This window comes from Mauremys reevesii, linkage group 1 (genome assembly GCF_016161935.1).
Source record: "Mauremys reevesii isolate NIE-2019 linkage group 1, ASM1616193v1, whole genome shotgun sequence".
Taxonomy (NCBI): Eukaryota; Metazoa; Chordata; order Testudines; family Geoemydidae; genus Mauremys; species Mauremys reevesii.
The window spans coordinates 103,586,691-103,612,175 of record NC_052623.1 but is presented as its reverse complement, the minus strand read 5'-3'; the positions used below and the strand labels follow the sequence as shown (position 1 = coordinate 103,612,175).

Below are 25,485 nucleotides of genomic sequence, written 5' to 3'. Positions count from 1 at the left end.
GCCTCCTAAAAGGAAACCAATATATCTTTTTTTCCTCAAATAATGGAAGGATTGTGATTATGTCACTAAATATATTTTTTTGTACATGGTGGTCTTGGATTTATTTCCCCCTTCCTCCCCTATTTTTCTTTAAACAGATTTCCCCATTTAATGTAATCTTCCTTTTTTTGGCAGGTTATTCTATTTTACTTTTACTCTTTTCAGAGATCTACTCTTGTTTTTCCTGCTTATAATAGATTTATGATCTTCTTTTTATATTAATTTTCTTTCCCTCCTCCAACCTATATTTCCATACTAGCTATGCATGTGTTGAGGGGCACGTCTACTCTACAAAATTAAGTCAACATACAGCCACTGCAGTAATTAAATTGCTTTTGTATGTCCACACTACATTCCTTGTGTCAGTGCTGCGCGTACTAACCAGGGTGCTTGCACTGATTTAACGGTCAGTGTGAGGGCATTGTGGGACAGCTTCTAAAAGGCAGCAATAGTGATGTAAGCAACCCAATGTCTACACTGACACTGCATCGACCTAACTACATTGACTTAAGCAGTAAGCCTCTCGCAGAGGTGGAGTTACTAAATCAGTGTAGTAGGCAAGTTACATCAGTGGAAGCTACTTTCTGTCAACCTACTTGGTAGACCAGGCCTATGCCTTAATTTGTCTCCCCGTGATGTTAGCTCTCCTCTGCACTCACATAGTAATACCAGCTCCCTGAGTGGCACTGAGCCATGGTTGACATACTGACATCAATGCAGCACGAATATAGACACTACATTACCAATATTACCCTAGCAGTTCTCCAGCAGCTTTCACACAATACCCAACATTGAATGTTCTGGTCACAATTGTGAAGCCCTCTGCCCTGGGGTCAGAGAGACCAGAAACCCCAGCCCTGCCTTTTAAAACCCTGTGAATTTTTGAAATGCCTTTTTCAGAGTGTCCATCTTGGCGAGCATACCTAGCAGTTCTCCATTGTAGTGCGCAACTGCTCCACTGACCATGCCAGCTATGCACTCCAGACACACTTCTGGCCTAGAGTACACAGGAGATATTGGATCTCCTGGACCTGTGGGGAGAAGAGACTGTACAGGCATAGCAATGGAACAGCCATAGAAATGTAGACATCTACAAAATTGCACAGGTGATGCAGAAAAAGTACCATAGGGATCAGCAGCAGTGCTGCATAAAAACAAATGAACTGCGGCAGGCATGTCACAAGACCAGGGAGCCCAACAGTCAATCCAGTGACGAATCACAGACCTGCCACTTTTACAAAAAGAGGTGCATGCCATACTTAATGGAGATCCCACCACCATGCTACCAAGGAGCCCGAGTCACAAGTCCCTGGCAAGAGCAGTGAGGATGAGGTTGTGGTAGAGAATAGGGGACATGTGACTGGCTGGGGTCCAGCTATGCTGCAAGCCAGAAGCTGTTTTGAGACTCCATCCAGTCTCAGCCAGAAGTGTGATATCAGCTAAAAATCACCACTGCCTGTGGAGAATGGTGCCAGTATCCCGTGCCACTGCCCTATACTCAGTTCTATGCAACCTAGCAATTCCCTCATTTTCCTCACCCCTGGCAGGCCATACTCAACATGGCTGGAACTGCGAGTAGCACCCTGCATATGCACTCGGAAGCAAGAGTGTCAGTGAGGGAGCCAGGGAAGGGAGTTCTGAATCTTAACGTTCGCTTTCCATTGTGACTATACTGACAGTGGTACCTCTGTATTTTATCTGTAGCTGCTGCAGTTGTGGCCTTGAGGGGTTTGCCAACCACACCAGTGAAGTGCCTGACTCATATCAGAAGGGGGGGTGGGGAGGAGAGGATTCTGGATGACATCTTCACCAAGATCCTGCAACCTAGTGTTACATCAGATGATGACCATAAGGCCTGGAGGATGAATATTGCAGACAGTAGGGAGGCCCAGAAGTTGGAGAGGGAGATGCACCTCTCACAGTTCTCACAGGTCAGCGTACGTGTGGCTAAAATGGAAATCAATGTTCCTTCTGTTCCATTTTAAGTTTTAATATATTTTCTTTTAACTTGCACAGAATATTTTGAAGTGTTTTCATTACTCAATAAAATGGTATTGTTTGGAAAATAATTAATCTTTATTAGTTGCTAACATATGCAGCAGAGTGCCTGGCAGTAGTGAAAACACCCACTTACTTGTTATTGTACTCTGTGACATAACTCACAGGATCAGAGACAAACACAGTATAATAAGCATAAATGTACAGCAAGCACCACAAAATTAATAGGTGCACTGTCAGTGATATAGGCATAGATATGCACCAAGCACCACACAATTCCCAACAGGACCCCAAAGAGCAGAGCCAGGGAGAGCACAGGACACCACAACTCATTACTCTGGCTCGTTGTTAGAGTGCTCTTTCAAAACCTTCCTGAGCCATAGAGTGCCACATTGAGCTCTTCTGATAGCCTTTGTATCTGGCTGTTCAAACTCAGTGGACAGCTGCTACAGCCTGGCAGCAACTTTTCCCTGTTGGCATCACAGATATTATGCAGGATGCAGTGGGCAGCTATAACCATAGGGATATTTTTCTCACTGAGATCCAATCTTGTGGGCAAACAATGCCAGCATCTGTTCAGACTACCAAAATCACATTCAGCTGTCATTCTGCACGTGCTGAACCAGAAGCTGAGGTGGTCAGTGTACAGCCTCATGAGCCAGAGGAGTAAGGGGTAGGGTGGGTCCCCCAGCATCATTACAGAATTTCAACATCGCCACTGATAATCTGCTGGTCGGGAAAGAAAGTCCCTGATTATAGCTTTCTGAACAGTCCTATGTCCTTTAAGATACAGGTGTCATGCAACTTCCCTGACCAGCCAACACTGACGTCAGTGAAGCAACCCCGGTGATACAGCATCACTTGCATAACCATAGAAGATTAACTCTTTCTGTTGATATACTCTGTGGCAAAATGGACTGGTGCCAAAATAGGAACATGTGCACCATCTATCACTCTACCACAGTTTGGGAACCTCACTGCTGAAAATCCATCCACCACGCCCTGCACATTGCAGAGAGTCACAAACCTGGGCCTTGCACACTTGCATAACAGTGGCCCCCACAGTGGATTTTCCAATTCCAAAATGATGAATGGTGTCCCACTAACTGGTAGCAATTTGGCATTGCAAGTTTCCAGAGTGCAATCGACACTCAATTCTCCACTGTGAGGGCAGCTCACGTTCTAGTGTCCCTACCAGAGGGCTAGGGTAAGATCTGCATACAGATCCAAGAATGTGGCCTTGCCCATACAAAAGTTCTGCCTACACCATTCATCATCCCAAGCCTGCATTACAATGTGATCCCACCAGTCAGTGATGGTTTCTCAGGCCCAAAAATGGCTCTTTACAGTTCACTCTTGGTGGTGTGTTCCTAGACCAACTATCTTGAATTGGTTATAGTTATGTCCCACAGCAATCTACCCTCCAGGAAATGGTCATGTTCCCTGTAGCTCTTCCTTTGGCTCTGCAAATACTGGAGGATCGTATGTCCTGTGCTTGCAACACTCATGACAACAGTGCAGAGCTCTGCAGACTCCATGCTTCCATCAGAGCAAGTCCCGCATGGGTTTGTGGTATTTTAAAAACAGGTGCAAAAATTATGGGATAAAAACAGAATTATGCAGTGGAGAGAGCTGCATAATGGGAACTTGACACCGCAGTCGCAGTCACTCCTGTGCGACTCATTTCTGCCCCACCATGCCTTGCCAAAATTTTCAAAAAGATAGTGTGCTGGACCGTGGCAAGTACCACACTGGGATACCAACCCATGGTGCACCGCATTGTGCACTGAAACCAGCACTCCTGGTGAGTATACACAGCACCGATGCAAGGAAGCAAGTACACATGCACCCAAGCAATACACTAACTGCGACAGCTTTGTGTTGACGTAACTTGCATCGGCAAAAGTTTGTCAAGTAGACACGTCTTTAGGCTGCTAAATCAAAACTTTATTTTTAAAAAAAACAACTGGTTTAAATAGGCTCATGAAACAAGCCCTGACAGGATGGAGACAAGCTAGGCAGGAGGGGGAGGGCCTGGTATAAAATTGGGAAAGTTGGCAGCAGAAAGGGGCTGCAGTGTGAAGTAATGCAGTCACCCTCTGGCTCAGAGAGGGAAAGGAGAAACTCAAGTGGGAGCAGAAGCCATGGGATCCTAGCCCTGAAGGCAGGGTTTACCCAGAAGGGTGGTGGAGCAGAAGCCTGATAGAGGTGGAGTAGGAAAAGGTCCAGGGAAATGGCAGCAAGGTCTTAGACAGTGCAGGCCTTGGCCACTGCTTTAAGGGTCTCTGACCTAGAATCTGGAGTAGCAGTAGAGTTCCCCTACTGGCCACTGGGGAAGACTCATAGCTTTGAATTAGAGAATTGCCAGGAACAATATCCAGATAGCCAATCCAGTGACTTAATACCCCAGAAGGGGGAAGCCATATAGTGACTTGGCCGGAGGGCCAAGCCACAAAGAGGGAACATCCCAACCCATAAAGAAGCAGCATCCCGGGTCAGGAAGAGAAAGCTGTCCTGGAGCATGAAAGGGACACAGCATTAACAAGAGACAGAAGGTGGCATCAGACCAGGCAGATCTATTCCCCAGATGCAGCTACAAGGAGGTACCCCGGCGCTGAGTAGAGAACCCTGAGACACCATCCCTCAGAAATAAGAAGTGTATTTGCTTACTTAGCCACTCATAACATCTTTGGGAGGTGGATAAGAATACAAGGAGGTTAAGTAACTTAGTCAAAGTCTCAGTCCAGTAAGTGTCAGAACATGGATTAGAGTGAAGAAGCTTGTGCTCCGGCTTCCAAACCATACCTAATCACAGTCACCTAATCACCCAGCTAAACACAGCTATAGACTGCAGCCTCTGAAACAATCATATAACTTCTGTAAACAAATCCAGCCAAGAGCTGGACTGGTAAAGGCAGTTCCCCGATCACAGATGAATAACTTCAAGGAGTAAATGGTCTAGATGTTCTGAGGTGTTCATAACCATCAGTAAACAGACCACACTTATGCCTGTTTATTCAAATGGCATCATGCTACTTACAAGTTGGCAAGAGTATCTGAAGCCTGGTCTACACTAGGCGTTTAAATCGGTTTTAGGAGCGTAAAACCGATTTAACGCCAAAACCGTCCACACTAGGAGGCACCTTATATCGATTTTAATGGCTCTTTAAACCGGTTTCTGTACTCCTCCCTAACGAGAGGAGTAACGCTAGTATCGGTATTAACATATCGGATTAGGGTTAGTGTGGACGCTGATCGACGGTATTGGCCTCCGGGAGCTATCCCACAGTGCACCAGTGACCGCTCTGGACCGCAATCTGAACTCGGATGCAGTGGTCAGGTAAACAGGAAAAGCCCCGCGAACTTTTGAATATTTCCTGTTTGCCCAGCGTGGAGCTCCGATCAGCACGGGTGGCGATGCAGTTCGAAATCAAAATAAAAAAAGAGCTCCCGCATGGACCATGCGGATGTGATCGCTGTAAGGGCAGGCAAATCCGTTCTATCAGCGCTCCGTTACAGAAGATGAAATTCAGAATCCTTTTTTAAAAATCTCCAGACAGACGCCACAGCAGGGACTCAGCGCACTGCAGCGTGACAAGCGTAACGGAAAGCCAAAGAATCAAATGGATGCTCATGGACTAGAGGACTGAAGCTATCCCACAGTTCCTGCAGCCTCCGAAAAGTATTTGCATTCTTGGCTGAGCTCCAAATGCTTCTAGGGTCAAACACAGTGTCCGCGGGTCAGGGCATAGCTTGGCAATCTACTCACCCACCCCCACCCACCCCAGAAGCGAAAGGTAAAACAATCCTCTGACTCTTTTACATGTCACCCTATCTTTACTGAATGCTGCAGATAGACGCGATAGTGCAGCACTCAACACCAACATCCTTGCTCCCCCCCCCCCCGCCATGGGCGGCTGATGGTACAAAAAGATGGAAATCCATCCTCATCATCAGCCTCAGCTGATGGTACAAAAGGACTGGTAACCGTCCTCGTCATCAGCCTATTGGCCCTAATTTTTTCTGGTGGATGGATGGTGCAATATGGCTGGTAACCATCCTCATCATAGCAACAGGGGGCTGAGCTCCATCAGCCCCCACCCTTCATGTGTAAAGAAAAGATTCAGTTGCCCCTGGACTAGCAGTGGGATGCTGGGCTTTTCTCCTACACACTGCTTAATGTCCTGTCTGAACTATCATAGCAGCTGGAGGCTGCCTTCCACTCATTTCTCACTAACAAGTCAGTATGTCTTATTCCTGCATTCTTTATTAATTCATCACACAAGTGGGGGGACAATGCTATGGTAGCCAAGAAAGGCTGGGGGAAGAACGGAATCAACAGGTGGGGTTGTTACAGGAGCACCCCCTATGAATAGCATACAGATCATAATTTCTGCAGGCTCTGACACAGAGCAGCTGTGCTCTCTGGTTCTATGATACGGTGGTTCTCTAGTACACTTGCCTATATTAGGCAGCACTGATTCTATTTTTAGATACCAAAAAGGAGGGATTGACTCAGGGAGTCATTCCCAATTTTTGCTTTTGCGCCCCTGGCTGATCGGCCAGGGGCACTTATGACAGCAGCTAATGGTACAAAACGATGGAAGGTGCAATATGGCTAGTAACCAATCTTGGCTTTTGCGCCCCTGGCTGATCGGCCAGGGGCACTAGCAGCAAATGGTACAAAAGGACTGGTAGCCATGATCATCCTCAGTTCCAATTTATGGAAGGGTTTGGATGGTGCAATATGGCTAGTAACCATCTCTGCTGTCATGCAAAAGCAAAAGCATGCTTCTGTGTAGCGCTGCTGAATCGCCTCTGTGAGCGGCATCTAGTACACATACGGTGAGAGTCACAAACGGCAAAACAAGCTCCATGATTGCCATGCTATGGCATCTGCCAGGGCAATCCAGGGGAAAAAGGCACGAAATGCTTGTCTGCCGTTGCTTTCCCAGACGAAGGAGTGACTGACGACATTTACCCAGAACCACCCGCGACAATGATTTTTGCCCATCAGGCACTGGGATCTCAACCCGGAAGTTCCAAGGGGCGGGGGAGGCTGCGGGAACTATGGGATAGCTAGGGAATAGCTACCCACAGTGCAACGCTCCAGAAATCGACGCTAGCCACAGACCATGGACGCACACCACCGATTTAATGTGCTTAGTATGGCCACGCTCCACCTGTTTTTATAAATTCTGTTTTACAAAACCGGTTTATGCAAATTCGGAATAATCCCGTAGTGTAGACGTACCCTGAATAGAGCACAGTGGCCCAGAGAATTTGAATTTCAATGGGATTAAAAGTAATATGTCATCCTTTCTGCGGAAAGTCTTTCCTTGGTTATAGCAATGGCATATACCTCTTTACATTCAAATAAATAACCCAAAGCTTTCAAATTATGGCACAGTATACAAAAGCATATGATTTACTCGGGATCTTATGGGCTCTCCCTACTCAACAAAATAAATTTTCATTACCCAAAACCAACTAACATTTTACAGAATACATTTTGGATAAACAATTCCAAGGTCACATAGATGCTTTTTATTTCAGTAAACCCATGTTCTTTATATCGAAGAGCTGAAAAAGAAGTAGAGTTACAGCAGTGTACTTATATTTAGGTACCTCAAGTGTTCTTAACTGCTAAATCTCACAGTCTCACATACACCAACAATCCCACCATTTGCAAGACCACGTTCATTGAAAACGTATCCCAGAATGCTTTACTGAACGGGGACTAAGGGGAGTATGTAATGTATATAGACATAGGACCAGATCCTCTGATGGTTTAAATAATTGGGGCTGCCTTGACTTCAGTGGAACTACATCAGTTTACACCAGCTGATGATCTGGCCCACATAAATTACTGAAAATAATTATGTGAAGTCATGACATACGACCTGAGCTGTGATCAGCAGAGGCACACTAGCTGGACCTGCACACAGAATTAAAACAGAGAAAGAGGAAGGAGAGGGGGCTCCTGGCAAAGTCCTTTCTGTAAGGACCTCTTTCCTTCGGAATGCACTTCCTCAACTTTGGTTCACAAAAGCCCACATCTGTTGGCCTTTATGAAATGTCGTCAAGCACATCCCTTCAGGGACGAGTGGGGGTCTGAAGAAGAAAATATTGTAAGTGGGGAATTTGGTTTATCATCTGCCCTGCCTCATTACTTATTACTATATAGTATGGGTTACTATTTTTCAATCTATTTTATGTTTTAAGTATTTGTCAGAGGCAGAACCTCAGCTAATGGAAGCTGACTTCAGTGGAGCTATGACAGTTTACACCAGCTGAGGATCTGCTTCTAAAGTGTACAGATGGGTGTCTCTTCTTGTTTTAAATCAAAATTAGTAAAGACATCATGTAGCAAATACTTTAACAAAACTTTCCAGTACCTGCTGACTCTTCTAAAAGATCTCTTTGCATATGCAATTATAATGAGATACTAAGTCCTCTTCTCATGATAACCATAAAAATTTCCACATTTTGATGTTCTGGAAGATCTACCACATAGATTTGAAATTTAAGAATTCTGTTTTGTCAACTTTACTTTGCAAGGATTTTTCCCCCCCATTACTGTGCTGCACACACATGTAATATCCCATAGTTAGCAGACAGGTCAAAAGTCATTTCCAGAATGCTTACATTCATAGGCTGTGTAAAATTTAAAAAAATAAATTATAATTTTCTCACAAGTAGCCTTTGAAAATCCAACACATTTCCTTGTTCAAAATTTCAAGATTTCTGTGTAAACTAAAATCCTGCTCTTTAAAAATCCTGACAGTCTGTTAATTCTACAGAATTTCCTTCCCATTTCACACTTGGTAAAGAATCTTATGCCTTTCTTTCTAGAGCTTCTATTTCCTCTTGCTTCCACTTTATTCAGCAATAATCTCAGATCCCTCTTGAAGTCCTCTAAGTTGGCTATGGTCACATTCTTAAATATTCTTCATATCCAAATAACTAAAACTAATAAACTCATTTGTAGTTTGGAGAAAGGTCTTTGGTTTCTTTCTCAGGCTTATTCTCAATGCCAAAAAAGAATTTCTTTTGTTTTCCATTCTTTGATATATTTTATTATAGGCACATGGTGGTATCATCTCTGAGGCCATAGCTATACTTACAAGCTTACAGCTATGCTGCTGCAAGAAAACTTGTGTAGCCACATTATGCCAACAGGAGAGAACTCTCCCACTGACATAATAAAGCCACCTCAACGCACGGTGATAGCTATATCCGCGGGAGAGCATCTCCCACTGACATAATACTGTACACACCAGTGCTTATGTCACCAAAACTTATGTCACTCGGGAGTGGGTGGGGGTGTTTTTTTCACACCCGAGTGACAAAAGTTTTGCCGACCTAAGTGCTAGTGTAGACGTGGCCTGAGACATTATTCCATGTATTGGCAGCTCTATTAATGGCATCCATCAGATTCAGTGACTTTGGAAATAATGCAGTCTCTTCTGTCAACAACAATTAGAACGCTTTTCTGTAGCTCTTTCTGAGAGTTTGAGCAGCATACAACCAGTGGCTATATAATGGAAGTTGCATTAAAGAGGCAAGAGCATGGCAAAATCTAGTTAACTGTTGTCGGCTGACCCTCTTGTGTGAAGGAGATTTGTCTGGAAGCAAAATCACCTTTTCCTCCGGCTCAAACAGGCATGGACAGCCGGCATAAACTTTGTGAAGACTGGATTCTGGGAGGCTTAGGGGATTGGTAATGGGAGAAGAAACCTTTCACCTCTAGGTCAGTAGTTTAAATCCAGCCCAGGTTAGTAACAACTGAAAGCCTTTACCATCTGATGCCTGTTTGGTGGACTAAGTGAAATGAATGCAGCGATGCATCACTGCAATATTAAGAAACCTGAACAACATGCCTCAGCAAATTGCAGTTGTGATCATCTGAAATTTTACTTTGAGACACTTCACATTTCTTAATATTGCAGTCTTCTGATACAATGACAACCACCCCTTACCTCCCACTTCACCTCCCCCACAAAAAATAACAAACCAGCCAACAAAAACTATCACTTACTTTCTCAGGGATTTGCTACAGGTAGCAGAAAACACAACTTCTGGTTGTATCTATCTAGTTGTATCTATCTACAACTGAGTTCATTACAAGAGTTGGACAGAAACCAGTTTTCCCATCCCATGAAAACTGTCAAGATTTCAAAATATTTTCCCATTCTGCATCAGGACAAAACTGAGACTTCTCAAAAATTTTCACAAAGGACAGACAGACAGACTAACCCACACCTGCATAGTTAACAGCCCACTGGTCAGGGCATTCACCTGCAACATGGGAGACCCAGGTTCAAGTACCTGCTCTGCCTGATGTTTTGGTAGATCTACTACCTAGATATGAAATTCAGGAATTCTGTTCTGTCAATTTTACTTTGCAAGGATATTTTTCCCATTATTGTGCTGTATAATGTGGAGCAGATAGGTGAAAAGCCATTTCCAGAACGCTTACATTCATAGACGGTGTTGAATTTTTCTTTTAAAAAACAAAAAAATAAAAGCCAGAATATAATTTTCTGACAGCAGCGCTTGGAAATCCAGAGTAGAGACTTGAATCTATGTCTACCACATCCCAGGTGAGTACTCTAAATCCTGGACTATTAGCTATGTTGGAAGGTATGCCTCCCTCTCTCTCTTTTCAACTGTCTTTATCAGGTCAGTATAAAAACAAGCAAACAAAATACAGATACATGTAAGGATGGACAAAATTCCTCAAATGTAAAATCACAGCTTTAAAGATTTGTACTGAGTGTTGACAGTAGCATGCCATACCAAAACTATAGCATGACATTTTCCAGAAATTGTTCATACTCTGACAAGAGTAACAAGAATTTTGCTGCTGGACAACACTTTTATACATGTTATGGACATATAGTAAACAATAATCTCAGGGCTCGCACGTTTAAGATAAATTTAAACAACGTGCTTATATATGATAGATCTAGAACAGGCTATAATGGAAATAAATGTGGAAGCACTAACACACACACAGATATGTAATTTTCTTCTAGTAAACCTGATACAAACATGATACACTAATGCTCCCTTACTTCTATCTAACCACAAATCCTCTTTTTTCCTAAATAAGAAATTAAAATTGTGTGCTACAAAAATATTCAACAGAATTGTTACATGAGAAGATAACATAATGATCACTTCTCATGAGCTACATGCAATATTTTCCATCTCCTTCTGAGTCCGGTTTATACATATAACCTTTTAATACATATTATATTAATCAGACCTAGTTCAAAAAAAATCACGAAACTGTATGTATATGAGTGACATAGATTGGCCTAAATCCCTGGATTATACATACTAAATTGCTTAAGTAACTGTTGTCATATCTTGGGCAACCCCATAATATATTTTCCATAAATTAAGTGGTTATGGTTCTGAATTTGAAGTACTACAATTACTTTAACATTTTGAAACCTTCTTTTTGCCCTCATCAGATAATTTACATTAGAGGAAATTTAGTAATATTGTACACCTCTACATTACATATACGCCTTATTCACAAGCATTAGTGTCTCTAGATCTAAAGCCTAATAGAAATATTTCAACTGAAGTGTTCCTAAAGCAAGAAAAACAATCATTTTGAATGTTTGTTAGAAAGAGAAATTTTGATACCGCTCTCAAGCTAGGAAGGTTATAGAGCTGAGATTCTGCTTTTAATTTATTTCAAAGCATGTTGAGGCTATTTTTGATTATGAATACTTTTTATTAACCAAATGACAACTAAGTAACACAAACCAATGCACTCCTCGAGTGGTCTATAAAGGATCAAATATGTAACATCTGCTCTGCTCCTAACAGTGGTAACTCTGCCTGAAAGCTATTCCAAATGTGCAGTATATGACAATACACAGCAAGCTCACTTGTAACTGATACGGGAAGCATCTAAGTCTGTATCCTTTCTGCATGATAGCAAGAATGATTTATTCTCTAACAAAATTAGCTGATCTCAGATCCTCTTGTAGTCATCAGCATATGGCATGACAGTTAGATGTAAATTTTTTCTGCTGACAGCAAATAATAATTCACTTTCCCCGAACCACTGATTGAGAGTAAAACATCTGTAATGAAACAATTCATGTAAATTGTAATAGAAATCATATAGCTGGTACACTGGTTTTCTGTCTCCCAACTTCATACTGTACTGCAACATTTAGCACAGAAATAAAAAAACATAAGCATCCTTTATTTGTGCTTGTTTACAGGATTGTGTGGTAAAAAAGAATCTTCCCAAGGAATTGATCAAAAGATAGCACCGCCCCTAAAAATTTTAAAACCACATGATAGGGTAAGACACACTGCAGATGTTTCTGAACTATGCTCAGCATGCATAAGGAAGGTAAGTAGGCAGCATGAAGAGTTTGGAACAGAGGAAAGGATCTGCCCTGATGTAGTTAACTGTATGTGAGTTTACACCAACCCACCCCAAAATAGCCAATAGCCTGGTGGTTAGGACACACACTTGGGATGTGAGACCCTGCTCTGTCCAGTTCAGAGTAAGCACATCCCAGGTGAGTGCCCTAATCACCAGGCTACTGCCTATTCAAATGTCTTCCTCAATCTCTCCTTCTGGAACTGTTCTGCTTTGTGTAAATAATTACAGTAACTATTCATTGGGCCAGAGAGAGAGACACTGGGTCTGATTCTGGGGTAAATGAAGGCTGTGACATAACTGCACATTTTATTTGGGATGAATTTTGAGGATGCTAAAAGGTAAAGGGAATAATGCTTGAAGCGTGCCCAGGATTAGGCTTGGCACACTTTTACCTATTAATAAACTGACCCTCAAGGAAAGTTTCTCTAAATGCAGGGAGCTCTGCACAAACTAGCAGAAAGAGTACACTCACTAGCAATCCTGATTCATAAGCACTTACAAGCTACAAAAGGCAGAAGGCTGAAGCATGTACCAGTAAAAGTGAGTGCAAATACATGGACATCTGGAGACTCTCCTGGTTCTAAAGTTAAATTTGGAGATGGTTCATTAGAGTGTCTATGTTTGGCTTTTAATAGAAGGGAGCAAAAACTAGATGCTAGTTACATATCTGTTAGTGGAACTGAAACTCAAGTTTGAGAGCTGGGAAAAGTGACAGATCAACTGGGAAAGCTTGGAGAAGAAACAAAGAAAATTGCTACCCTCCATCCTCAAACTGAAATGCTAATTACAGATAATACAGAGCCAAGATAGATAGTAGAATTAGAGAATGTACATAAGTATTGTAATTTAAGGTTAGTAAATTTCTTAAGACTTGGAAAGAATGGGTCTACTATTAGAGGGGACCTCTCAAACTGCTTACATAATATTTGAAAGAAGTCTTTAAAAAGTTTCTAAAGATGGCATTCATTCCATTCTGATGGCTTTTTTCTTGCCAATTTGGAGATATCCACAACTGAATGAGTTTGATGCTGAGGAATTAGAAGATTTTTACCACCATATATTACAGCGCAAAACCAACAGACATATAAGGCAGAAGGCTGAAGCATGTACCAGTAAAAGTGAGTGCAAATACATGGACATCTGGAGACTCTCCACATGAGATTAATACATGCAGCATCCTACAAGCATTTCATAAAGTCTAAACACATTTTTATGAATCTAATACCTATTTAAATAATACTAAAACACAGGCGAGCCAGACTGGTTTCCAGCTATGCATTCATCAGTGTTCACTCAGGGCCTAGGAGCCTTGGCATGAGCTGGCACCTGATCTGCCAGCATTATAGGGCCATATACCCATTTAGGATCCTGCATCCCTGCTGGCATCAGGTTAGGACTGTATCCTTTATGAATTTTTATAATCATAAAAAGATTTATCAGAAGCTTTATATGAAATGCTAGATAAACTGGGAATTATAAATGTACAGAATGTATATACAGAAGAAACAAGCATTTACTAGTACTTTAATGGCCAATAAATTGGTAACTTGTCTAGTGATTAATCCTTACCAATTCTCATCAAATCTGACATATGGCTAACCTGTGCCTGGTAGACATAGCCACAGTAAGGGCAGTGCAGAGCTATACCATACCAGGGAAGGCACCAAAAAGCACTCCTTGTCCTGTAGGAGGATCGGTGTTATAGGGTGCAGCCTTCCCTCCAGTGCAGGCTGATGGAAGGGAAGATGGGTATATGGCCCTATAATGCTGGCAGATCAGGTGCCAGCTCATGCCAAGGCTCCTAGGCCCCAAGTGAACACTGATGAATGCATAGCTGGAAACCAGTCTGGCTCGCCTGTGTTTTAGTATTATTTAAATAGGTATTAGATTCATAAAAATGTGTTTAGACTTTATGAAATGCTTGTAGGATGCTGCATGTATTAATCTCATGTAACATCTGTACCCCATGTTATACGCTTATATTGAGGGTTTGCATTGTAAGCCTCTGTAGCTGTGTAACGCACCAAGCAGGAAAGAAGCATTAAATTAATGTAAAGGCTGGCTTCCTACAGAAGATGCTAGGTCCTGCACACAAGAAGGCCCTGTGAAATCCCGGGGTGTACTCTGGGACTGTGGACCGCTGTGCCCCCTTAATTCTCTCCAGCCTGGGCTGTCTTTCACAATGCCTTGCTAGTGACCAGCAGCAAACCCCTCCAGGTGCTTTTATCACTCAGCACAACCGCATGTGGAGCCCCAGAGCCAGCAATGATTGCATTAATGGTCCCAGAGCCACTCATGAATTACACAGAGAAAGGCATCAAAGCCAAATCCCCCCAGCTCCCAGCACTGTACCTCAGGAATATACTTCTTGCACTGCTCAAGATGAGTAGTACTAATTTATTAACTGGTTTACCTCTTCATCAATAGAAAGTGAATATACACCAGCCTTTGCAAAACCTGAGCAGATTTGCCACACACTTCATACAAACTCACTGGTAAAGATAAACAGTTAAACAAATTTATTGACTATAAAAGATAGATTTTAAGTGATATTAAGGCAAAAAATCAGAGTTAGTTACCAAAAGAAAATAAAATATAAGCATGCAGTCTAAACTCTCAACCCTATTAGGCTGGGCAACATCTAGATTAAGCCGTTTTCCTCACCCCACAGGATATTGCAGTCCATAGTATACAGATTTCACCCTTGAAATCTGGGCCAATCCCCTCAGTTGGAGTTTCAAAGTGTCCTTGTTGCTTGCAGCATAGGTGGGAGCAGGAGAAAAGCCCAGCATGTGGCCACTGTGTTCTGTTTTATAACCTCGGGCCCATGTGCTTGGGAAGCACAAGTCCAGGCATGTCTGGGGGCATTGCTGAGTCCCCAGGCAAGGTTGAGCAATTCCCCTGGTGTGGCCTCATGCAGGTGAGTCATTGAATTGTACTTCCCTTGCTGGACAATGGTTGATGATGGATCATTTAAAACCCCGCCCAGGTGTTGGTTACTTTCCTTGCTGTTGCCTCTGGGGAGCTAATATCTGGCTGATTCCCCAGCTTACAGAATGTTTTAGTGACAACCATACAACACAATTCTCATAACTTCATATGCATTAATGATATACTTATATGGATAGAGAAATTACTTTCAGCAGATCATAACCTTTCCCCTGATTCCCCAATGAGTTTGTGCTTCTCAGGCCAGTTCCTCACGGCATCACTCACAGAATCAGCATCACTGGTTGATCCCCAGGAGATCAAGATGGGGGAAATTGTCTTTAAATTGTCATGGCAGCACAGAATGTAACCTGTTACATTCTCCCCCCCCTCCCCCCCATTACACAGCCCAGTGGGCGTTTCCAATTCAAACTGCAGTGAAAGAGTTACACCGAAATTATTTGTATCCCTAATTGCTTTCCCTCTTTTACCATACAAGACATGCTTTAAATGCAAGATCACAATTATATGAAAATGAGGAATATGGGGGTTACAGTACGCTCCCCCCAAGGTATAGAATGTCACGGGCCCATTGAAACCAACTGAGCCATTGTGAAACATCAAAGGACAAAGACTCTGCTGACTGCTCCCCACCACGCCCATGAAGAGGAGACCTGCAGGTGGACTTGTCCCATCAGCTTGAATGCTGGGGGAAGGGAATAAAAATCCCTGACAAGAAGGAACTGACCATCTCTATGCTGCTTGAACTCTGATGGGCAAATATCTCTAAGCATAAGCAAGCGTTCCAGTGCTTGGCCTGGGTTAGCCCTAGAAAAATCATAGAGCTTGCATATTACAGCAGCTTCTATTACTTTCTGGGACCTAGACTGTATCTTGTGTGTGTGTGTATATGTCTACCTGCTTTAACCTTGTAAATAACTCATTTCTTTTCTTAGGGCTTGGCTACACTTACGGTTTGCAGCGCTGGTAGTTTGTAGCGCTGGTCGTCCAGCTGTGTAGGAGCAGCGCTGGTGTGTGGCCACACTCACAGCTACCAGCGCTGGTGTGTGGCCACATTTGCAGCATTTCCAGCGCTGTTGGGAGTGATGCATTATGGGCAGCTATCCCAGCATTCAAGTGGCCACAACGTGCTTTTCAAAAGAGGGGGGTGGAGTGGGGTCTAGTGTGACAGGGAGCGGGGGGAAAGAGAGAGGGGATTTTTGGAGCCAACACTGTGTGTTTAGCTTCCTGACTTGAAAAATCAGAACATTTTTCTGACCCCTTAGTCTTAACTCTTAATTGCAAACAGCCTGCACGACTCCCCGCTGTTTCCCTGCCTGCCTCTCATTTGATTGTTTACAGCCAGGTACAGACGATCACAGAAAACAGGAGCTATGTTTGTTTTTTAGATAGCAGCAGCGACAACGGAGGAGCTCCACAGAGCTGTTCACAACAGGGAGGAGGATCTCATTTGATTGTTCACAGATTGATCACAGCAAACAGGAGCTGATAAGCAGCTCCGGTAGAAACGGAGCTCCGGAGGTTCACAACAAAACAAAGACAGGCTGCATAACAAAACAAAGGGAGTAATTTTAGTTAAAAGCATTCTGGGATATCTCCTTATTCCCCGGAGGCCAATAAAAGCGCTGGTGTGTGTCCACACTTGATGAGCAGCGCTGGATCACCAGCGCTGCAATCGCTACACCCCAACCTGGCCAGGTGTACAGCCAGCGCTGCAGCCAGGGAGTTGCAGCACTGGTTGTGCCCTGCAGGTGTGGACGGGGTGTAATTGCAGCGCTGGAAAGCCTCTACCAGCGCTGCAACTTGCAAGTGTAGCCAAGCCCTTAGTTAATAAATCTTTAGTTAGTTTATTATAGGATTGGATACAAGTGTCGTCTTTGGTGTAGGAGCTAAGGTGCAGCTGACCTGGGGTAAGTGACTGCTCCTTTGGGACTGTGAGCAATCTGAATATTGTTGTGATTTTTGTTTTAAGGGACTATCTAACACAAAGGCAAGCTTGCCTGGGTGGTAAGATAAACCAGAGTACCCAAGGGGACTGTCTGTGACTCCATGGTTAAGCTATTATAGTGCCTGAGAAGCTCATGCTTGATACTTTGTTGGTGAAATCTAAGTAGAGAACTCTCAACCAATTTGGGGTTTCTGCCCTGCTTCTTCAGTCTGCCCTGAGGTTGATACTCATGCTCGTGAGCCACTCCAGACAGCTTGACAGGCCCCACTACCTCTTCTGTGACCCTCCCCAACCTAAGGGCGTGGGATCCCTGTGCTCCATTCTCTACAAGTGTGTCTGGCCCTTATGCAGCTCGAGCATGGACGATGGAAGTAGGAGGAGCTCCTTTTACCCTCCCCGTCACTGCAGACCTGTATAAAGAAGCAGGTAGAATCTGGCCCAATTAGTGGGTTAACAAGCTGCTGAAAACTGAACTAATTTTATTGTTCCTATTGCATCGTTTCACATTTTGGTTCTTTTTAGACATAGAAAATGAACTGCTAATCTTTAACGCTTCGATATGGGGAAAGAGGGAGAAGAAAGGGGAGAATACTTTACTTGTTTACATGAGATTTGGCAAGTTATGTTGTCATATCTTTGAGAATGCTACACAGATTTTAAAGATATGCACCCTGTTTCCTTGTATAGCTATTATTGGTATGTTAAAGCAGCAGCAGAAGAAAGCTTATCAATAGTGAGGTTTTTGGACACTCTGGCTATTAAACAGGAACCTTTAATAAAAAATATAATTTTTTTAAAAGGGATTATTCCCAGCCATTTCTATTTCACATTATCAATTCCACAATTAAGTGCAAACACCAACTTGAAATCCACAGAGCTATCCTTTTTTAGTATTCTTGTACTGTATTCATGACTTAAAATAGTATTCAATGGGTCAATGTTTTTATTTCTGACATCATTGTGTAGTTTAATCACCTTGCTGGTAAAACTCAACAAACTTTCACCAAAGCATGAAAAATACATGGAAATTTCTGTTACCAAGAGGGAAAAATATCAAAGCACAGTGACTAGCCACTTACTGTGAACTCACAGTAGCACTTAACTGTGACCTCTTGCAAGGTCTTTAGGTCAAGTGTAACAAAGAGCAAAGCACTGAATGCTCATTTCTATGTGCTGTGCAAGGGCCCATTCCTGCAAAGATTTGTGCACACTAGCTTACTCATGAGAGTAGGACTATTAATGTCAGTGTAAAGTTACTCATATATGGAAATCCTTACAGGATACATATAATCCCTCCAAACGTAGAGCCTGATCCTGTAAGGATTTACATATATGAGTTACTTTACACTGACATTAATAGGCCTACACACACACACACACTTTTTTAAATAATCCTGTCTCTGAATCTGAACAGTAGTTTTTCTTACCTGAAGTCTAGTGTTCATTTCCAAAAAGTAGAAATTCTTCTTGGTGTCCACAAGGAATTCTACAGTTCCAGCAGAGGAATATTTTACTGCTTTGGCAAGAGCTACTGCTTGTTCTCCCATTGCTCTTCGTGTCTCAGGGTCCAGAAAAGTGCTACAAATCCAGAAAAAGTGCCTTTCTTTAGTAAGAAAAACATAATTTTATCCTTTTCTTAAGCTACATACAAAAGAGGGCCAAAAAAAAAAACACGTAAATTAAAAAGGACATCACTTCTGGTCAATCAAATGCACTATATTATATCTCTACGGTTGAATTAACAAGTTAAGGGCTTATTTACACTGGGAGTTATTCTGGAAGAGCTTTTCCTGATTAACTCCCTGCATAGACACTCTTATTATGGAATAAGAGTGCCTTATTCTGAATTAGTTTTAACCATACAGGGAGTTAATATTGTGCTTTAAATTCACACCCTACATTACTCCAAATTAATTTTCCTTAAAATTGCCAACAGACTACTAATTTCTGTACTTCCATCCATGCTCAGAAGGTTAGCACATCTTTAGAACTAAGAGATTATTTCATTCTAAATTCCTTTAAAAAATAAATATTAAATGCAACATTCAGCCCTCTTGGTAACCAGTATTAATGCATTTCAGTATTAAGAGCATCTTCAAGACAAATTAAAGGAAAATACTCTGAAGATATAAATTAAATCAATATACACATTGTATATAACACTGAGACCTTTAAAATAATATAACCTAAAAAGCCATCAGTTATTTGGAGAGCACATCTAAATTATTAAAAAACAACATTAAAGAAAATTCTGGACAATTATGAAGCCTGCAGACAATAGCTACACTATGGAAATATTAACGCCTAGATAAACTAGAGCAAACCCTATGGTTGTGGTTGTCTTGTTTTCCACATCTGTTTGAAATACAATTAATGTGGCTGTTTCATAGCTATGCACTCTGTAATCCAAGTTATGATAAACTTTGGAAGTTCATAAGGCCTGAATGAGAATCTGTACTGTGTTTTGTTTTTGTTTTCATTTGACTTTCTTGTATGCAGGCAAGGTTGTGAGGAAAGAAAACTAGGACATGCACAATATTGACTCTGATAACCAATGACAGTTTACAGCCTCCACCTTCAGATCCTAAATCTCTCTCTCAACTTTACCCTTAAACTGCAAGTTTTAGTTTTGTGGCTTTCTGATTTTGATTCATTCCCTTCAACACAGCATGGTCACCATTCAGCGTTGTTCTTCTGCCCCAAAGTGCAGCTCAGCTACTCCCCCAGGAGCCATTGTTAAGACTGGTCCCCAACAGTCAAGCTTCCTCACCCCAGGAAACTAAACACGTCACCTCCAATAGGCCACTGAATTTACAAACTCAAGAAAACATATATCCTGATGATTCCTCTCCACTACACAACAAGTTCAGATTTAGATTAACCTATCTAGCTAGGGAAACTCTTGTGGCTTTTACCAAAGCTAAGGAAAGTTTTTCTCTAGGAGATGCTGAACCTTGTACATGATCTTAAATGAAAGATCACATTTGTCCCTTACTAGAAACAACAGTAAGCAAAAATATGTATTACACCCTTGTTGCAATTTATTTTAGGAACATGTCAACTATAATCAAGCAAATAAAATAGAAAAAAAGATTATACAGAATCAGTTTTGGTCCACACCAGGCCACTTTTAAGAATGTTTTTGCTTTAAGTCGTTTTTAAGATCTTTGCTTATAGACAGTTAGATAAAAAAAAAGTGCATGATGCCTAGAAGGGGAAGTAGTCAGCCAATTCCAACACTGAGTTTTGTGCATCTGTGGCTTGTCTTACTGAATTAGGCCCCACCCCTGCAAAGAGAACCACACAGGAGGAACCCTGTAGTTGCTTGGAGCCCCAGTGAAGTCAATGGGGTGCCACATGACCACACAGAACTGGCTAGACAGAGTCAAATGCTGGATCAGGGCCTTAGATTACAGTATTTCCTATGACTTTTAATTGAAAGGAAAATGTTTAGAAGATGAATGATCAGCGAGTTTGTGCAAGAAAATTAGTTATATTGGACTCAAGCAAAAGAAAAGTGAAGTAAGATTTTGGACGAACCAGAGACAATGGGGAGACCATTCCTTTATAGGTAAAATGCTAGTTTGGCCTCAGTCCTTCGTAGAGTGGTAATATATGGGTTCTTATGGACAATAAACCAGAGACTTCTGGCATGTTAAAAGAAGCTCTCTAGATTTAGGGAAAAAAGACCCTCTTTGCTGGCTACATATAACAAAAGAATCTGAAAACAAAATGTCTGATTTCAGAAAAGGTATCAGTCTTTGCTCTAACACCTCTGATGAGATCACAGGAAACAAAGGGATGAGGAAAGCAATGAACACATCTTACCGGGGCATGGTTATGAACTGGTAATATAAAGAGATGGGGGTCTATTATTCTGATTCAGTAACAGAATAATGCATAGCAACAAGTTAAATAAAAAGCTATAATTCAATAAAGGGTCTTCTGTTGATGTCATCAATCATGGAGCACAGTTTGAATGGTTTATGAAGAGCAGTACATTTCTAATTTGGAATTATAGCCTTGGTATTCCTTTTCAAGAACAAGCCTTATTATTTCTCATATGGATAAAAGGACAGTTACTTCCCTGTACTACAGTAATATCTTCCTGTATTTTCTAAATGTATGTCTGAGGTCTCTCTCTTTGCCTCCTGCTGCAGCAGAAGAATGGAACAGAAGTGTCACACTGCTAAACTTGATCTCTGCCATGTGGTTAAGCTTTATACACTAAAATGACTGGATTATCTCTGCAATCAGCTAGGTTAATTAACTGAGGTTTTCCTATTCCCTTCTGTGCCTTTACTTTTTACATACATTGTTTCTCTCCCTTTTAAACAATTCACTCCCTCCTCTCAATACACCCTAAACAGCCCCTTTTCCAACCTAATCACATACCACTTAAAATGAAACATTTTAAACTTGACTTCAACTCCTTCTCCACCTCATATACCTGTTACTCTCTGAACTAAATAGTTCCTCTGGCAGCATGAAGGCTGCAGAATAAAAAGACTTCACAAGATAAAAGCATCAAGAAGAGAAAAATATGAGACCTTCTTCAAGCTATTGTGCATCCAATTAAAGACAATACAATTGACTTGTTTTATTGTTTCTACAGCCTCAGGGATGGACACATGGGCTAAATGTTACTCCCTATCCCAATAGCATTTCTGTTCATCAACGCAACTTTAATACAAAATATTCCTGCTCCCTTCATCCAGATATAAAGCCGATTACTTTTCAGAATCGAGGAGCATTGTTTCATCTGAAACATAGTTTTATGCCGCAGTTACACTAAAATGTCAATGAGAATTCCCTTCTTTGATGATGCCATGGAGTTTGGAAGTCACAGTAGAGTCATTTTTTTTAATTTCAAGTTCAGTTTGTAACACACTACAGCAGTCTCCATGTTTCAAAATTATTGTTATTTGTATTACCATAGCACCTAGTAGTCCTAGTCGTGGACTAGAACCCCACCGGATTACCATTCTGTCCTTAGCAGCTTCGCTACCATGTGATCCAAAGCAATCAAATTCCATGAGTGAAAGAAAGTCAGGTTCTTGAATGGGAGGCCTTTGAGGAACACACAGGTGTTGCAAGAAGTGACAATGATTAATCAAGGTAACACTTTTTCCTCTGAGTCTGTGCTCAACCGGTGTATTATGTTATGTAATATCCTGCACTTAAAATTACTGTCTGTCAGATCAGATAGATACATATAGCATTTAGGACCTTGATTTTGTAAGTGATGGGGAGAGTTGGTTCTACAGCCATAATCAAATTTTAACTCAAGTAACTTAAAATGATCCTAAATGCCCATTGGATGTGGTCATCACACCCTAAATTGTTGTACAATGTTGTTCTGCACTACTGAACAATTGCAAGTTCAGACCTAAACGTGGTTGCATTTAATAGATAATTAAATGCAGTTTGGGGCATCGTCCTGATTTTGAATAATCCAGGTTTTTCCACTTTCTCCCCCCACCTCCCCAATATTCTTTCTGGTGAACACCTTTGCAGCATGTTATAAGATGGTGTATTAGAGAGCTTTTAGACCCAATCCTGTTAAGAGCTAATGTGCCTCAACTCTTACTAAAATCAATGGAGTTAAGACATTGAGCAGCTGAAGGTACTGGACTCCTAATTACTACAGGTCATTAATTTGATTGGGACTTGCTATGGAGTGAGGTACTACTCAACACTTGAGTACCAGGGCGAGATTCTGCCATCCTATCAATTAACGTAGCAATCAAACATCTTCAGGAACAGTGAGTTTGAGACTTCATTTGGCTTGTGTACTCACTGGTAGGAGGCTATCACAAAAGGAGAAAATATCTGTGCGTATGTCTAAAATACTTGACCAGTACTCTTAGTATCTATTTTATACAAGATTATGAATAAAAACTGTAATAACTTGACATAGAATGAACATTGTGAAGCTAGATCAGAATATTGCGATGCTAAATTCTGAATCAGAATTACATTAGTTACTTAAACACTACTACTTGTGTTTACGGTGTTTTTTAATGGACTAAAAATTGTTCAGATCTGTACAATATGTAAAAGTAGCAGCTTTCCAAAGCGTAATCAATGCTCATAAAAACGTACATGGAGAGAAGTTTATACTCACCTTGGTGCCTCTTCCACAACCTTTTGATTTCTTCTTTGAATGGAGCACTCTCTTTCATTCAGCCACAAAGCATTGTCATGCTTATCTGCCAAAACCTAGTAGAATATGTTGCTATTAACAAAGGAGTGCATATATCTGGCCTTTTTATATCCCACTATCAGATACCTGTGATTTTATCTGTGTGCCATAGATTTCATTACATAGAGTTCAAATGTAAATGTTTCACCAAATTAAACATAAAAAGAAGCACTCTAGCAAAGCATGCTGAAAATGGAAATGAACATTTCCTTTCTAGAAAATCAGCTGTATTATAAATATGGGGAGAATATTATTTCAAACTCTAAACACAGTAAATATCTTTTTTCTAAAATCTCTATTACTTATTTTTTTTTAATTATATTTATAAAGGATATGTGGGGGGAAGCTCCAATCATTTCAAACATTGTGAGAAATACAAAAATGAAGTTCATTAAATAAAAGAAGCTGAAAATCAATGGATGGAGACAAAATTATATTGTAAGCTCCTAAAATAGTATTGCAAACATAAGTATACTCTTAACAATAGCCTGTATCAACAAAAGGGAGTAAAATCTCAAAAGATGTCAAATTTAGCTATTGATCTATGGATAAAAAGCTTTCAGAAACAGTTACTGATGGAGCCTACTCAAAGGGTTAATCATAATACAGTGCCCCTCAAATGGCAGACAAGTGTTCAGAAACATCGTAACAACAAGGAATCTGGTGGCACCTTAAAGACTAACATATTTATTTGGGCATAAGCTTTCGTGGGTAAAAAAAATAAATAAAAAAAAATGCGGTCTCTTGGCAAAAGCGAGGGGGAAAGAATGAGATTTGCAATGTAACATCCAGATTTCTCCAACAATTCAGATGAAAATTTAACTGGTCGTTTCAAGGAGCCTTCCCAAGCAGCTGAAGCTACTGCAGTCCCTGCAACCTTAGTATATTGAAGAGCAAGGCATAGGATGAAGAGTCTGAGTACCATTTCACACATCCAGACTGGAGAAGCGTGCAGGCCAGCAGGATAGGACTGTCAATTGATCATGTCAATTTTCAAACTGTCAGAAGAAAGGAAAATATAGGCAATCCTAGTCTGAGCCCAATCCTCTCGTTCATACTCAGGCCATCCTCACTCCTTAATGATTCCTTTGGCTTTTCCCAACTTTATATCTTATTTCATGCTGCTCCCTATTCTTGGAGCAATTCCCCCCTTTTCATGTACTAAGCATACTTTCCTCTCCTACAAACCTTTTTCCACTAGCCTTCCTGCTCTGATTTACAATTGTCTGTGCCAGTCCTCATGCTCCATCCTTTAAAAGTGCAGTTCTGAACTCAAAATTGACTAGATAAAAATAGCACCATCTTACTCAAAAACCTGTGCGAACTCATCCCATTCTGCTTACTTTAGCAAAACAAAGTTTTGACAACTTGTTCCTTTTAGCACCACAGAGTAAATAGACCTGAGAGTGAACTAGATTCCATTACAGCTCATGCATCAACACAAAATGGTTAACTAATGTGGAAATAACCCAGGCAAATGAGACAGAAGTCTGAGTTTTGATTTCAGTGGGACTACTTATGTGTTTAAAGTTAATCTTATGTTAAAGTGCTTTGCTGGATCATGGCCAGATCAGCTACTTGCAGCATCAAACTCTACTTTTTCATAGGAATCCTTAGGGGATAGAGGTGAGGCTGGAGCATAATTTGTCCCCACTTAACCTGTGGAACTTGAGGGATCCCCAGGAGAAATCCACATAGGTGCCTTTTGCTTTTCTGCTGGTGCTTGATCCCACCACTTCCCAAAGCCCTGGAGAGCACAAATGCTGCTAGAGCAGGGGTAGACAACCTATGGCACACGTACCGAAGGCGGCACGCGAGCTGATTTTCAGTGGCACTCACACTGCCCGGGTCCTGGCCACTGCTCTGGGGGGCTCTGCATTTTAATTTAATTTTAAATGAAGCTTCTTAAACATTTTAAAAACC

General features: G+C 41.4%; 1 protein-coding gene across 7 annotated transcripts in view; it reads right to left on the bottom strand.

Moving 5' to 3' along the window:
* The window catches only part of PCCA (propionyl-CoA carboxylase subunit alpha), a 414,132-nt gene that overhangs the window by 220,348 nt on the left and 168,299 nt on the right, over window positions 1–25,485 (bottom strand). For all 7 annotated transcript variants that reach the window (XM_039502573.1, XM_039502579.1, XM_039502605.1 and 4 more), the window contains 2 exons: window positions 23,485–23,579; window positions 18,785–18,935 (listed from right to left, as the gene is read on the bottom strand). In XM_039502573.1, the coding sequence (XP_039358507.1) occupies window positions 18,785–18,935; window positions 23,485–23,579 (246 nt within the window). The remainder of the gene's footprint in view (window positions 1–18,784; window positions 18,936–23,484; window positions 23,580–25,485) is intronic.